This window comes from Malus sylvestris, chromosome 15, assembly GCF_916048215.2.
Source record: "Malus sylvestris chromosome 15, drMalSylv7.2, whole genome shotgun sequence".
Classification (NCBI taxonomy): domain Eukaryota; kingdom Viridiplantae; phylum Streptophyta; class Magnoliopsida; order Rosales; family Rosaceae; genus Malus; species Malus sylvestris.
The window spans coordinates 47424086-47436853 of NC_062274.1; the positions used below are offsets into that span (position 1 = coordinate 47424086).

Below are 12768 nucleotides of genomic sequence, written 5' to 3' on the forward strand. Positions count from 1 at the left end.
GCAAAAGAGGCTTCACATGCCATTTTTCACTGAAAGATGAAAATCAATATTTACATTTCAAAAGCTGATTTTCTAACTTGAAAGTTTGAGGTTGACAAGCTAACAACCGCACACATTAGTTCAACTCTTTAATTAAATCTCGCACAACACTTGAAAAATGTTGGGGTGAGCATCACATCAATCATCTACACCCCCTCAAGAGGCATCCCAGCTAGGTTTGAAATTAGATATACCTTTGTACCACGTAAAAGGAAAACAATTTGCACAACAAAATCATTTGGCTTGAGTTAAATTTTTTTTTCATGCTCATTCAACTTAACTATATCGGGATCCCTAAATTCTTCTTGTCCTAGCAACCGAACACACGATCAACTATCCATACCTAAAAAAAAAATCTTGAATAATACTAACAGAAGGTAGGGTAGCGAGAGTGTCCACTTACAACCTATATCACATAGACTCAAATACCCCCCTTACGGTAAATGGTACGAGTCTGTTTAATGGTACAAGTCTGTTTGTATAGGACCCTCCGAAGGTTTAGGGGATCGAAGCCCAAGGTAGTCACACAACCTTCTCACTCTCAGGTCGTTAGTACGATATAGAAATTGCATGCTAGAAAAAATCAAAACTCTTTTTCGTAACATGCAATTCTAACAAACAAAATCCAATCCAGAGGTTGCATGCATAAGTATTTACATATATAATAAATACAAACTGAAAACCACTAACCAGGATGTGAGTCCCTCCTACCTAGTATTCCAGTTTCGCGTAACAACTCTTTTCACAAGTGTTCACTTTCACAATTCGAATTCGCTTAAACAATGGAAGTGCCTAATCCGAAATAAAACATGTCATTATACACTCCACAGCACCAACACATACTAATACTTATCAATTCCAATTAACACAGTGCACGTAAGTCCCATGTAACCAAATCCAATATGTATTCATAGCTTTAGCTATATACCAAATTTCATCTAACACCCAATGCACAATTGAATCCCAAAAACCAAAATCATCAACTTAAAATTTACCTCAATCTTCTTCAATACTCTTCAACCAGCCTTGAGGCTTCCAAACAGTCAATTCAACCATGCAATCACTTCAACATGATTTTCAAACTTAATAATATGAAATTCCCAAATAATAAAAAATTTCGAATCAGCATATGAGCTCTGAAATCTTGTAGAGCTCGAAATTGTGATCGTAGAGGCGAAAACCAATTGTAAATCGGATATCTAGAGCTCAATTTATGAAATATTTTCTTTTTGATAGCCAAAAGAAGAGCCATGATTTTTTTTTCCCTTCTTTCTGGTCCTTTGGGGAGCTGTACAGCGAAAAAACCAGGAAGATCAAAGAATCTTCTTGAACGATTGTAACTTGCGTGCCCTCCATCTCCTTTTGTCTCATTTTTCAGTTTTCCTTTTTATTAAGAAACTGACAACAACCCACTTTAATTACCAAATTCTTTGCAAGCTCTATATACATACATACATAAATACATATAGATACATATACATACATACATACATACATATATATATATAGGGATATGATATCTACATACTCATTTTTACTTCTTCCACATTTTTTTAGCTTTCGGCCATCGGATCAGATGAATTGAAAAAGATCAACGGACATAAATTAATAAGGGGTGTGGATAGCACACCTCATATATATATAGAGGACATATTTAAGGGAAGGGATCCCCAATTTTTTTTAAAAATAGGAATTAGTTGTGGGGTCCACGCTACATCGAACTTTAACGATCCGAACCATCTATTTTTCAAGTTGCACCTCATAGACCATCCTTGCAAAATATTAGCCAAATCGAAAATGTTTAAGATATCTAATTGGGTTCAAAGAAATTAACGAATATTTTTTTTTATATAAGAAATAATAAAATTTTATCTTGATAATTAAATAGGCAAATGGTTTCAGATTGAATTGAATTTTTGCAAGGATGATCTATGAATCGAGACTTACAAAATAGACGGTTTAGATCGTTGAAGTATGTGTGTGTGTGTGTGTATATATATATATATATATATATATATATATATATATATGAAGCCTTTTAAGGGAAGGGATCCCCATTTTTATACTCCACATCGAACCGGGTCATCGGGTCAAGGGTTTTGAGATTTAGTTCTTCTCCCTTGCCATCCTTTTCTCTTTTCTGATTGGACAGCCCCCCTCCCTTCCCTCCTTTCTCTCATTTTCTTCCCATCACCACCACACACGTGGCACCATAGATCAAGGCTCTAGCAAATTTGGAGTCTTCCAGATAATGATCAAAGGACCATTTCACTTCTATCTTTGCTCGCCTATAACTTCTTCGTTATAACTCCAAATTACATTTCGCTTGCGCTCATGCGTCCGTATCGAGACATACCATCCGAATATATAAAGAAATTTGGAAATCATGAAAGAATCAAATACGTCTCCGAAAAATCCCGTTTAATATAATTGTGACAATTTTGTCCTTTTACTTATCGAATATATATATACACGCCGCAAATATGAAAGCGTCAAAACTACAAATATAAATATGAAATATGAAATACATAATTTTAAATAGTGAAATCCGAGGATGAGATTTCACAGACGTGGTGGTTGTGATTATGGCCATAGTGGCGTTGAAGGCGGCGATGATGGTGATGATAGTGGTGGCATACATGATGCTATTCTTTTTATATTAAAACTCATAGTTTGTTTTATATTGTATCTCTTTTATTTTCTATTATTTTGAAAATTTCTTAAAAAAGTGAATATGGCTACAATACGAGAGATTTTTCAGTGTGCTAGGAATACGGTCCGGTATACCAAGTATAATAATACAATTGGTTGAAAATTTGATAAAAAAAATTACAACTAAGTGTATTATGACACTTATGTTCTGGGTCATGTTTCTGGCACATTGAATTTTTTTTCCTACAATACTCACATGTATTTAATATAATCATCATCTCAACGGTTAGATAGTGATTGTGATGCATAGCTAAAATACCAGCTAATGGACCAAACCCCCACTAATAACTAAGATTGCTTGGGTTTGGATAATTTATGAAATGTTATTTTTTTTGTCGAAAAAAAAGAAAAAAAAAACCTTTCGGCTATAGTTGCTGATGAGGTTTTTTTTAGTCATTGGGCTTTGATCCGTCACCATTCTCTAAGTGGAGTTGTGCTTTGTTCATTGCAAGTGTTGAGTTTGAGGCAAAGCAGAAGAAGTTCAATCCAGATATGATCTTAGAGAAGAAGAACGTCATTGTCGCAAAGGTACATTTTGTTGATTGAAAGAGGACAAGCGTTGTTCATCGAGTAAAAGAGTTATTGAGGTGGTTGGTGCCCCCTCGTAATGAGGTAGGCTTTATAGTGGATATGCAGGAAGAATATTAAATAGATAGTTGTGTTTTCCTATTAAATACATATATTCACATAAATTATATCTGAGCATCAAATGAAAATTGTATTAAATGATGTTCCACATAACTTAAAACGAACAACCCCTAAAATTCCGAATGGGTATGGCCTAGGTTTCACAGAAGAGAAACGACGACGTCTCAATGGTAGTAAAAAATGAAAAACCCGGTAAATCTGTTACCTTTACCGCACTTTGGCGGTCAGATAAAAATCCATCATCCGCTTTGATCTTCAACCAGCACACCAGCAGGGGCAATCTTGAAATTTAACGAGTCTTTGGGGGTTTATTCTTTCCTTCTTTCTTCCTTCTTTTGCTTTCCGCATACGCATTTTCTGTCGTTGATTCTACACTGACGCCATTGAAGAAGAGAGAGAGCTCCCAAGAATTTCAGGCTTCAGATCTCCAATCGCAAACCCTATCCTAACCGTTCTTTTGGCCCTCGCGATCCGATCAGGTTCTCATCATTTCCTATCTGTAATTCATGAAATTGATCAAAGAATTCAAACATGGAGTTCGAGTGTTCGTCGTTGATCAATTATTTCTATTTTTTTGTTAATTTTTTTCCTCAGAGCTATCAATTTTCTTCCGCATTTATTTTTATCAGATGTTTCAATGTTTTGCTAAATAATGTGGTTTTTATTGTGTATTAGCAGCCTATTTGATGTAAATTTATGCTTTTTGTGAATGTGAGCGTTAGTTTATTCATATGATTACTCGTCGGAAACTCAGATAGTGTTTTGTTTTGGTTTGCCAAGAAGTTGAGGGAAAGGAATGGAAAAATGAGCTGGAGGTTTTAGAAGATTTTATTGAATATGTGTACTATAGGAAGTTTAACAGACCAAGTCAACTCTAACCAGTGTATTTATTGTGTAAAAATTATCTGAAGTAACCAAATTTCTAGTCTTTTTCGACTGGTTTCAGAAATTCGTGGATTAGTATGATTCTGAGTGTATGAGAATTCTTTTTAACTTAGGGGTGTTTTATGTAACATGTAATAGAAGGTGAGCACGTTGAGGGTGATGGGCTGGAATCACCATTGCATTATGAAGTGTTGACTTAATATTAAAAACCTGGCTGTGGGGAAGCATGAATATTGTCAAGGGTGTTGCTGACCTTATTCGAAGGACTTCTGGTGGCCACGATGGAGATTCTTCTTCAGGGACCCAAGCTCAGAAGTTCTCTCCTCCTGGCTCGAAGATCCGCTTTAGGTACTTATGATTCACTGTTACACTACTTGTTGTTTTACTCTGGCATGTTAGTTATTGTAAATTGTGATTTTGTGTTTTCTTATTTGGGGATGCTATATTAGATTGAGTAAGGTAAAGTTAAACAATTTTAATGAAAGGACTGGTATGTTTGATTATCATTGCATAAATTCAGGTATATATGGATTATGGAACGATCTTAGTTAATTTTAGCTAGTTCAGTGTCTGGGTCTTTAGAAGAAAAAGACTAAAATGGTTGAAGTATTTTATTCTCATCTCTCTCCAAAAAAAAAAATTGAACCTAAAGCTAGCCTTGAGGTATTTAGGATGTTTCGTTTTGTATAATTTAATCAGATGGGGGAGCTGCTCTAGGGTACTTTTAAGAGTTTTGTATTACGATGTCATTGATGAAATTTGGGTCTGCTTTTGTGAGAGTTGTATCAAAATTTTGGTGGACCTCTTGTTAACCGAGTGTGTGCATCGTGTTTTATGATTTTTATCGGCAAAATTTTGTTTCCCATAAAAAAGTATCCTCTAGGCCTTCACTCAGTTGGTAAAGGGGGCACACCTGAGATAGGTATTAGGTATGTGTCATGGTATTGTAAAAATTATAGAGTCCATGTGAGGGCTAAAGTTGGAAATTGAACATTTGAAGAAATATGATTATCACACTAATATACGGAGAGTGAATTCTTTAGAGCTTTTGGTGGGTGGAAAGAACTAGGGAGGATTATTTGTGGGAGAGAGTCCAATTTTCGGCTGCTCCATGGGCTCTCCAGAATTTAGGGCACTTTCTTTTCTATAATACTGTCTGATTGAAGAGCTGTAGTGTTTTAGAGTATTGTTGTAGTAGTCTGTGATTTTTGTGTAGTGTTTTGATGGCTTTTTTAAATTCTTTAGTGAGTGCTTGTCAGGTTTGGGCCATTGAACACCTAGTACTCTTTCCTTTCCTCATTGAAAGGTTTTTTTTTTCTTATTAAATAAATCTGTTAGGAAGAGGAGATTAATAATAGAAAGCCTTCAATAGGATTTTACTGCCTTTTGGTGTTCCTTGGCACCTCCTTTTTCATAGTAATGCATGACGCAAAGGCTATGTATAGAGTCCATAGGACAAGTTGTCCTCTGGCATATCAAACCTGACTAGCATTATCTACAATCATTTCTTTATCAAATCTATAGATATATATTTCTAGAGATATATCTCTAGAATTTTGGGCAGGGAAACTATGCACAGCAACATAGGATCTAAACAATTATCAATGCATAAGAAAAGGAACAGAAACCCTTAAAAATGTATTTTCAAGAACTTTGGAACAATATTTTCTCTAGAATACAAGAATCCCAGTTGGACTCTGTAGTATGTGCACAATCCTGATGACTGAATTCCACAAGGATAATGCTCAAGAGGGAATCTCGACAGCCATTTCCCAACAACACACTATTTTGTTTCACCAAATTCTCTAAAGCCAAACCCATGACCATCCTTTGGTTTATGCATTGAACACATCTAACCAAACGGTCAGTTTCCCCTCTCCATTCCTCTCCCAAAAGTTATCTGTTGATTTTTCCAAAGTTTAAGCTACTTTATTCCACAATGGACATAAGTGGGAATGCTATTCAAGATTCAAGAGTCACCAAGCGAATCAGGGAACCCCTCCACATGAAGACATTCTCTCCTCCACCCATCTAATTTTATCCTCACTGTGTCAACACGGGTCCAGGAAGATAAAGCATACAGACTGCCCCTAGAGAAAGTCCCAAATAACTCAAAGGCCACTCTCCTGGTCCTGACCAACAACCCAAATACTAGCCATGGACGCTAATCTACATTAGTACCCACCAACACACTTTTAGACATGTTAGTTTCAGCCCCAACTTTAAGGCCAGATATATGCAGTTCAACCATAGTGAGATTACACAGTGTGGGCAATTGTTGTAACTGCAAACGGGAGAATGCAAGATTTGTTATATTATGATGCCTAATTTGGTTAGCCTTTTGCTGTCCTTTTATTCCATTTTCTTCTGCTGTTAGTAAAGGAACAATACCATTGCTGGATAATTGGAAAGTCCCTGTGTGTCAACCTCTGTGCTTCGTGGCAAGGTAGACTAGCAAACATGCCCAACCTTTACTCACATTCGAGAAAACACTCCCAACAAGATTGCTTGCTCCAAAATCGAAGAGGCACCGCCCTCCGAATCTCGAGAGCCAGACTCCCAACATGATTACTTTCTCAAAAATTGAAGAGACACTGCTCCCCGAATCTCGAGAGCCAGACCCCCAACATGATTGCTTTCTCAAAAATCGATGAGGCATCGTTCTCCGAATCAATCGAAGAGGCGCTCGCTTTCTCAAGAGCTGGGCTGCTCAGAGACCACGAGGGCCGATCTCAGAAATCGAAGAGGCACCTACTTTTCTAGCCTTGTCAGCACCTGTCACACGCACACTCAGCTTTGCAGAAATTATGGGCATTCTGTCGAAGACTTCTGGTGAAGTAGAAAGCACATGAATCTTACTGTTCAATCACCCACTTCCCACACGCAACAATAGCTCATGGGTACCACAAATAACTTTGCCAAAGTTCTCTGCCAAAGTTGAGCACGTGAAGCTTGCAGCTCCCACTACATCGCTCTGACCAAGAAAGGTAAAAGAATAGCAAAGAAACAGCACTAACAAAAGTTTAGACACATAAATTTTGAAGGTCTAGCTATCATATTATTACCCACAACTGTAAAGGAACAGTACCACTGCTGGATAATTGGAAAGTCCCTGTGTGTCAACCTCTGTGCTTCGTGGCAAGGTAGACTAGCAAACATGCCCAACCTTTACTCACATTCGAGAAAACACTCCCAATAAGATTGCTTGCTCCAAAATCGAAGAGGCACCGTCCTCCGAATCTCGAGAGCCAGACTCCCAACATGACTACTTTCTCAAAATCGAAGAGAGGGTAAAGGAACAGTACCATTGCTGGATAATTGGAAAGTCCCTGTGTGTCAACCTTTGTGCTTCGTGGCAAGGTAGACTAGCAAACATGCCCAACCTTTACTCACATTCGAGACAACACTCCCAACAAGATTGCTTGCTCCAAAATCGAAGAGGCACCGCCCTCCGAATCTCGAGAGCCAGACTCCCAACATGATTACTTCCTCAAAAATCGAAGAGACACTGCTCTCCGAATCTCGAGAGTCATACCCCCAGCATGATTGCTTTCTCAAAAATCGAAGAGGCATCGTTCTCCAAATCTTGAGAGCCAGATACCACAGACCACTTTTTCAAAGTGCTCTGACAGAGTTAAAACATGTGAAACTGGCAGCTCCCACTACCGTGCTATGACCAAGCAGGGTAAAGGAATAGCATTACTACTTGTTGTTAGGGAGACTCCTATATATGTCGACCTCCATCCCCAACGGACAGGCAGACCTGCAAAAATGCTCAACCCTTCATCATATCTGAGAGGGCACTCCCAACGAAGCCTTTCGAAATATTCAGCTTTCTTTCCCCCCGATAATACCTCTGCAAACAAGCTATACTAGAGCAAGAATATCTCATATCACCAGGGTTAAAAGCAAGAGTATCCCATATCATGCTTTTTCCCTGTCTTTTCTTTTGGCCTTGTTTTTACCTGCAAGACAAGGAGAAAGAGAGCAATCAGTCAGCACTTGGAATCAAGCTTCCAGCCAGGAACTGACTGCCTGGAACCCCTTACCTGATTACTTACCTGGCATTGCTCTCGAGTACTCATCTTCAACATCTTATGTTTCCAGGGAAGATTCCGCATCTGCTTGAGGAACAGATAGGGCAAGTGCGAAGGATACAAGGAAGCATGTGGAGACAAGCGTAACAGCACACGTGCCGATACATTCATTACTCTGTCAAAAGCAAAAGTATCCCATATCAGCAGGGTGGAACGTACTCTAGATTTGATGGACTTGTTTTGACCCTCAAATTCTTCAGTCGGCCTTATACTCTGGAGGAAACCAGAAAACCCTCCAGCTCAGTTCAAGAATAAGCCTGTGGAAAGTTACTTCTTCAAAAGCAAAAGTATCTCATATCATCTCTTCTCATTTTTCTTCTCTTTATCCTTCATGCTGCTGCAAGATGGGGAGAAGGTGAACAATCAGTCGGAGCTCTGATTGCTTACCTTGTCTGTCACCTCTTTCAGCAGACCCCCTAGCTCGGCGACTTGGGGGACTCCTACTACATGGTTTGTATCGCGCTTGACCAAGCCTGAAACTACAAGTAAGCTTCAAGTGAAATTGATACATTACCTTGTGCATCTCCACCAGTTAAAGATACCACCCCTGGATGGAGGAAGAGTACTTCCAGAGAAGATGCCACATCTACCTATGAGACAGATAAGGCAAGTCAAGACGACACCACACTCCGATACTTAGAAGTTTCGTGATTACGAGATCATTCTCCCACAATATTTCCTAATGTCATTTGTACTAAATCATTCACTTGTACTCACTAAATGAGAGCTTGAACCTATGTACTTGTGTAAACCCTTCACAATTAATGAGAACTCTTCTATTCCGTGGACGTAGCCAATCTGGGTGAACCACGTACATCTTGTGTTTGCTTTCCTATCTCTATCCATTTATATACTTATCCACACTAATGACCGGAGCAATCTAGCGAAGATCACAAAAAACGATCGTTTTCGCTACCTAGGACCTATCTTGCAAGAGAACGGAGAATTAGATGGAGATCTCAACCATAGAATACGAGCTGGATGGAAAGAGTGCATCCGGCGTGTTGTGTGACCGTCGTAGGCCACTGAAGCTCAAGGGAAAATTTTATAGGACGGCAATAAGGCTAGCGAGGTTGTATGGCACAGAATGTTGGGTGGTGAAGCATCAACACGTACACAAAATGGGTGTAGCGGAGATGAGGATGCTTCGTGGGATGTGTGGGCACACGAGAAAGGATAAGATTGGGAATGAGGATATCCGAGGTAAAGTAGGAGTAGCCGAAATTGTAGGAAATATGAGAGAAAATCGGCTCCGGTGATTTTGAACATGTGCAAAGAAGGCCGACTGACGCTCCGGTTCGAAGATGTGACTACAGGACAGAGGTTCAGGGCCGAAGGGGTAGAGGAAGACCTAGGACAACTTTGGAAGAGACTCTAAAAAAAAAGACTTAGAGTACTTGGATCTAACGGAGGACATGACACAAAACCGAGCGCAATGGCGTTCTAGGATTCATATAGCCGACCCCACTTAGTGGGAAAAGGCTTTGTTGTTGTTGTTGTTGTATACTATGTACATGGGTATATGCAGAATTTTAAGAGAATTTATTAACCATTTTAGGATGGATAGTTTGATGACTTGGCCCCTTATTTTGCAGTGAAGTTGGAGATGAGGCGGTCCTAAACATACTTTGGGATAGATATGAAAAAGCTGTCGACAAGGTATGTTTGGAAGTTTATCAATTTATCAAATTCTTTCTCCAAAGATTCTTCAATGTTCTTCACAAAGGCTACTTGTAAATTATTATTATTTTTTTCTGATTTAATAAAATGAACTGTGCCAAAAACAAGGGTTGTGTGTTGAGACTTGAGAATTACATTTTGTCGAGTTATTTATAAACTTTTCCTCATGCACTATGTTCAAGATTGACAAGGGATTTTCTGTCTTGCCAAAAACAAAAGAGGGACTTACCGGTCCTTAGAGGAGCTATGCTCATTTTCTTGTCCAGCTATGTATAGTTTCTCTAACAATGATAATACATATTTTACATGCTTAGAAAAAAAAGAGTTATAACCTAACCTTCATGAGATTTGATAGCCTTCAAGAAATTTTATTTAAACAGGTTTATTTATTTATTGATTTATTTTTTGGAAAACTGTTACTCAACTGGTTAGGAATAATACAATAATAGCAGAGAATGACAATAATAGATTTTCTTGTTCCTTGTTAGCTATAGTTGTAGTATGCTTTAACTTTGTGATTATTTGTTCACTCAATATAGGTGGAAAAGAGGAGGCTGTTTCATGTTTTTCTTAAGCAGTTTCTGGCTGTATGCAAGAATTGGCAACCAGTAAATACAGGCCAAATGTCAGAGGCTGCTTCAACTACCTTTCAGTCTACAGAATATTCATCACATTCAGATGATGTAGTTATTGGCTGCTTTGCTGGACATCCTGCAGAAGTCATTCTAGTGTTGACTGAAGAGATTACACATATATCTTCTATGGTTGCCGATTGTAAGTTGAAATTCATGTTTGCTTTTTAGCAATTGCCAATTTACTTTGGTGTGCGGTTTAAAATTTTTTGCAAAACATAATTTCTTTATTTTTATGGGATATCTTTGGCAGTATGATTGATACCACTACAAAGTCCAATTGAAAATGTTAGCAGCCGGATATTGGAAAATTTATTATTTTATTTTATTTATATATTTTACCTTGTACATGAAGATAAACATTCTCTACTTGAGTTGAGTAAGAATGGGAATTGGCTTTATAGCTTCCAATCTTCTTTCCAGCCAAAATGCAGGCAGTTAGTTATTGTGTTTCGATGTTAGTTTATTATTGTCATTGTGTGAGTTTGAGTTTAGGTAGGATCTTGCAGTTAATCAACTGCCAGGCATACTCAGTAACTTACAGAAATTGATCTAAAGGAAGGATCTTTGCTTTTGTTTACCCATGAGCGGTAGGTCTCGGGTTCGAGACTTGGGAGCAGCCTCTCCATAAATGGGGGTAAGGCTAGCCGACATTCACCTCTCCCAGACCCTGCGTAAAGCGGGAGCCTTGTGCACTGGGTACGACCTTTTAATCAGAAAAAGAAGTAAATCATTCTTTTGTAGTATATTTTATTAACAAAGTTGATTTTACTTGTGCTAATCAGCCATGGTAGGAGTGCATGATTAAATATTAAGTCTTTTGGGACAAATTTGTAACTGCACATTATTCATTGGACTTCATCATTGCCATCTAAATTGTATCTTGTTCTTTCTCTTTTCTCTTTTGGAAGACATTTGGTAAACTCTTTTCAGGATTGTGGTCATGGTGTAATACATTGATATTTTAGCTCTTGATATTTGGTTAATTATTTCCTTATGGCCCCTTTGTTCCTCCCCCTATTATTTAGTTATGATCTTTGTTCTTTCAATATGGGTTTTCTTACATTTAATTTTGGTTACTTTGTTTCTCCCATGGTTAATCCAGTAAACAACAGTACAGTGCGATCGTCAGCAGATTTCTCTGGCCATTCCGCAACCTTAAATATCATTTCGGAAGGAATGCCACTCCTGGATGCTCTTATGATTGTTACTCGTTCATTGCATAATTGCAGAGTTTTTGGATACTACGGTGGGATTCAAAAGCTAACGGCATTAATGAAAGGTATTAGTAGTTTACTCTCCTAGTGTAATTTCTCTTTGTGATGACACATTCAGAACGGTGTTTTTATAATTTGAATTGTTGCAATTGTTAACTTATTTAAAACCTAAACGCCCCTCAATTGATTGAAGATTTTTGTTGCTGATAAAAATATATGTTCTTTTAATTGTTTTAACCATTTGATTTATTTGATTTCAAACCCCAACACACCTAAATGATTGAAAATAACTGATTCAAATGACATAAAGTTGGATTAGATTTATAATTCGGTTTGTTTTTCTTTGGATTGTACAAATATTTTGTTTGGATTTAATGTGTGTGATGCTGTAAAATATGTTATTAGGACCCTATCCACCAAATTTGTTGATTTCTTTTTAAGCCTTAATTGATCTTATTCTTGCAAAACATTGCTAATTTTGCAAGTATTTTTGTGATTTCAGGGGCTGTTGTCCAGCTTAAAACAATAAGCGGTGCACTTTCAGCTGATGAAAAGTCTTCTAATTCAACTATGGAGAGGACTGGACTATTGCAACAAATACTTGTATATGTGGTGTCAATAATATGTAGTTTCATTGATTTAAATTCAAATGTATATGAGAAAGGTCAGTTGTACAGTAATACTATAGGCTTTGTTTCAAGGGGTGGTGCATCTCCAGTTGACTCTTCTGGTAGTTCAAAGGTTCCTTCCAGTGAAATAAGGTTACGATGGCAGCAGAGGGCAGTTGTGTCGGTGATGGAAGCTGGTGGACTTAATTGGTTAGTAGGTAAGGTAGGCAATTTTGTTTTTACTTGTTCT

At 37.8% G+C, this 12768-nt stretch overlaps 1 protein-coding gene across 4 annotated transcripts in view; it reads left to right on the forward strand.

Annotated features, from left to right (window-relative positions):
• Nucleotides 1–3723: 3723 nt before the first annotated feature.
• Nucleotides 3724–12768, forward strand: part of LOC126601554 (BEACH domain-containing protein B-like) — a 37721-nt gene continuing 28676 nt past the window's right edge. The window contains exons 1-6 of one of the 4 annotated variants that reach the window (XM_050268274.1): nt 3724–3878; nt 4510–4632; nt 9977–10040; nt 10601–10835; nt 11799–11975; nt 12413–12736. In XM_050268274.1, the coding sequence (XP_050124231.1) occupies nt 4511–4632; nt 9977–10040; nt 10601–10835; nt 11799–11975; nt 12413–12736 (922 nt within the window). In that variant the 5' untranslated portion in view covers nt 3724–3878; nt 4510. Of the gene's footprint in view, nt 3879–4422; nt 4633–9976; nt 10041–10600; nt 10836–11798; nt 11976–12412; nt 12742–12768 lie in introns of those variants that run through there. The other 3 variants (XM_050268272.1, XM_050268273.1, XM_050268275.1) reach the window with 3 other exon arrangements.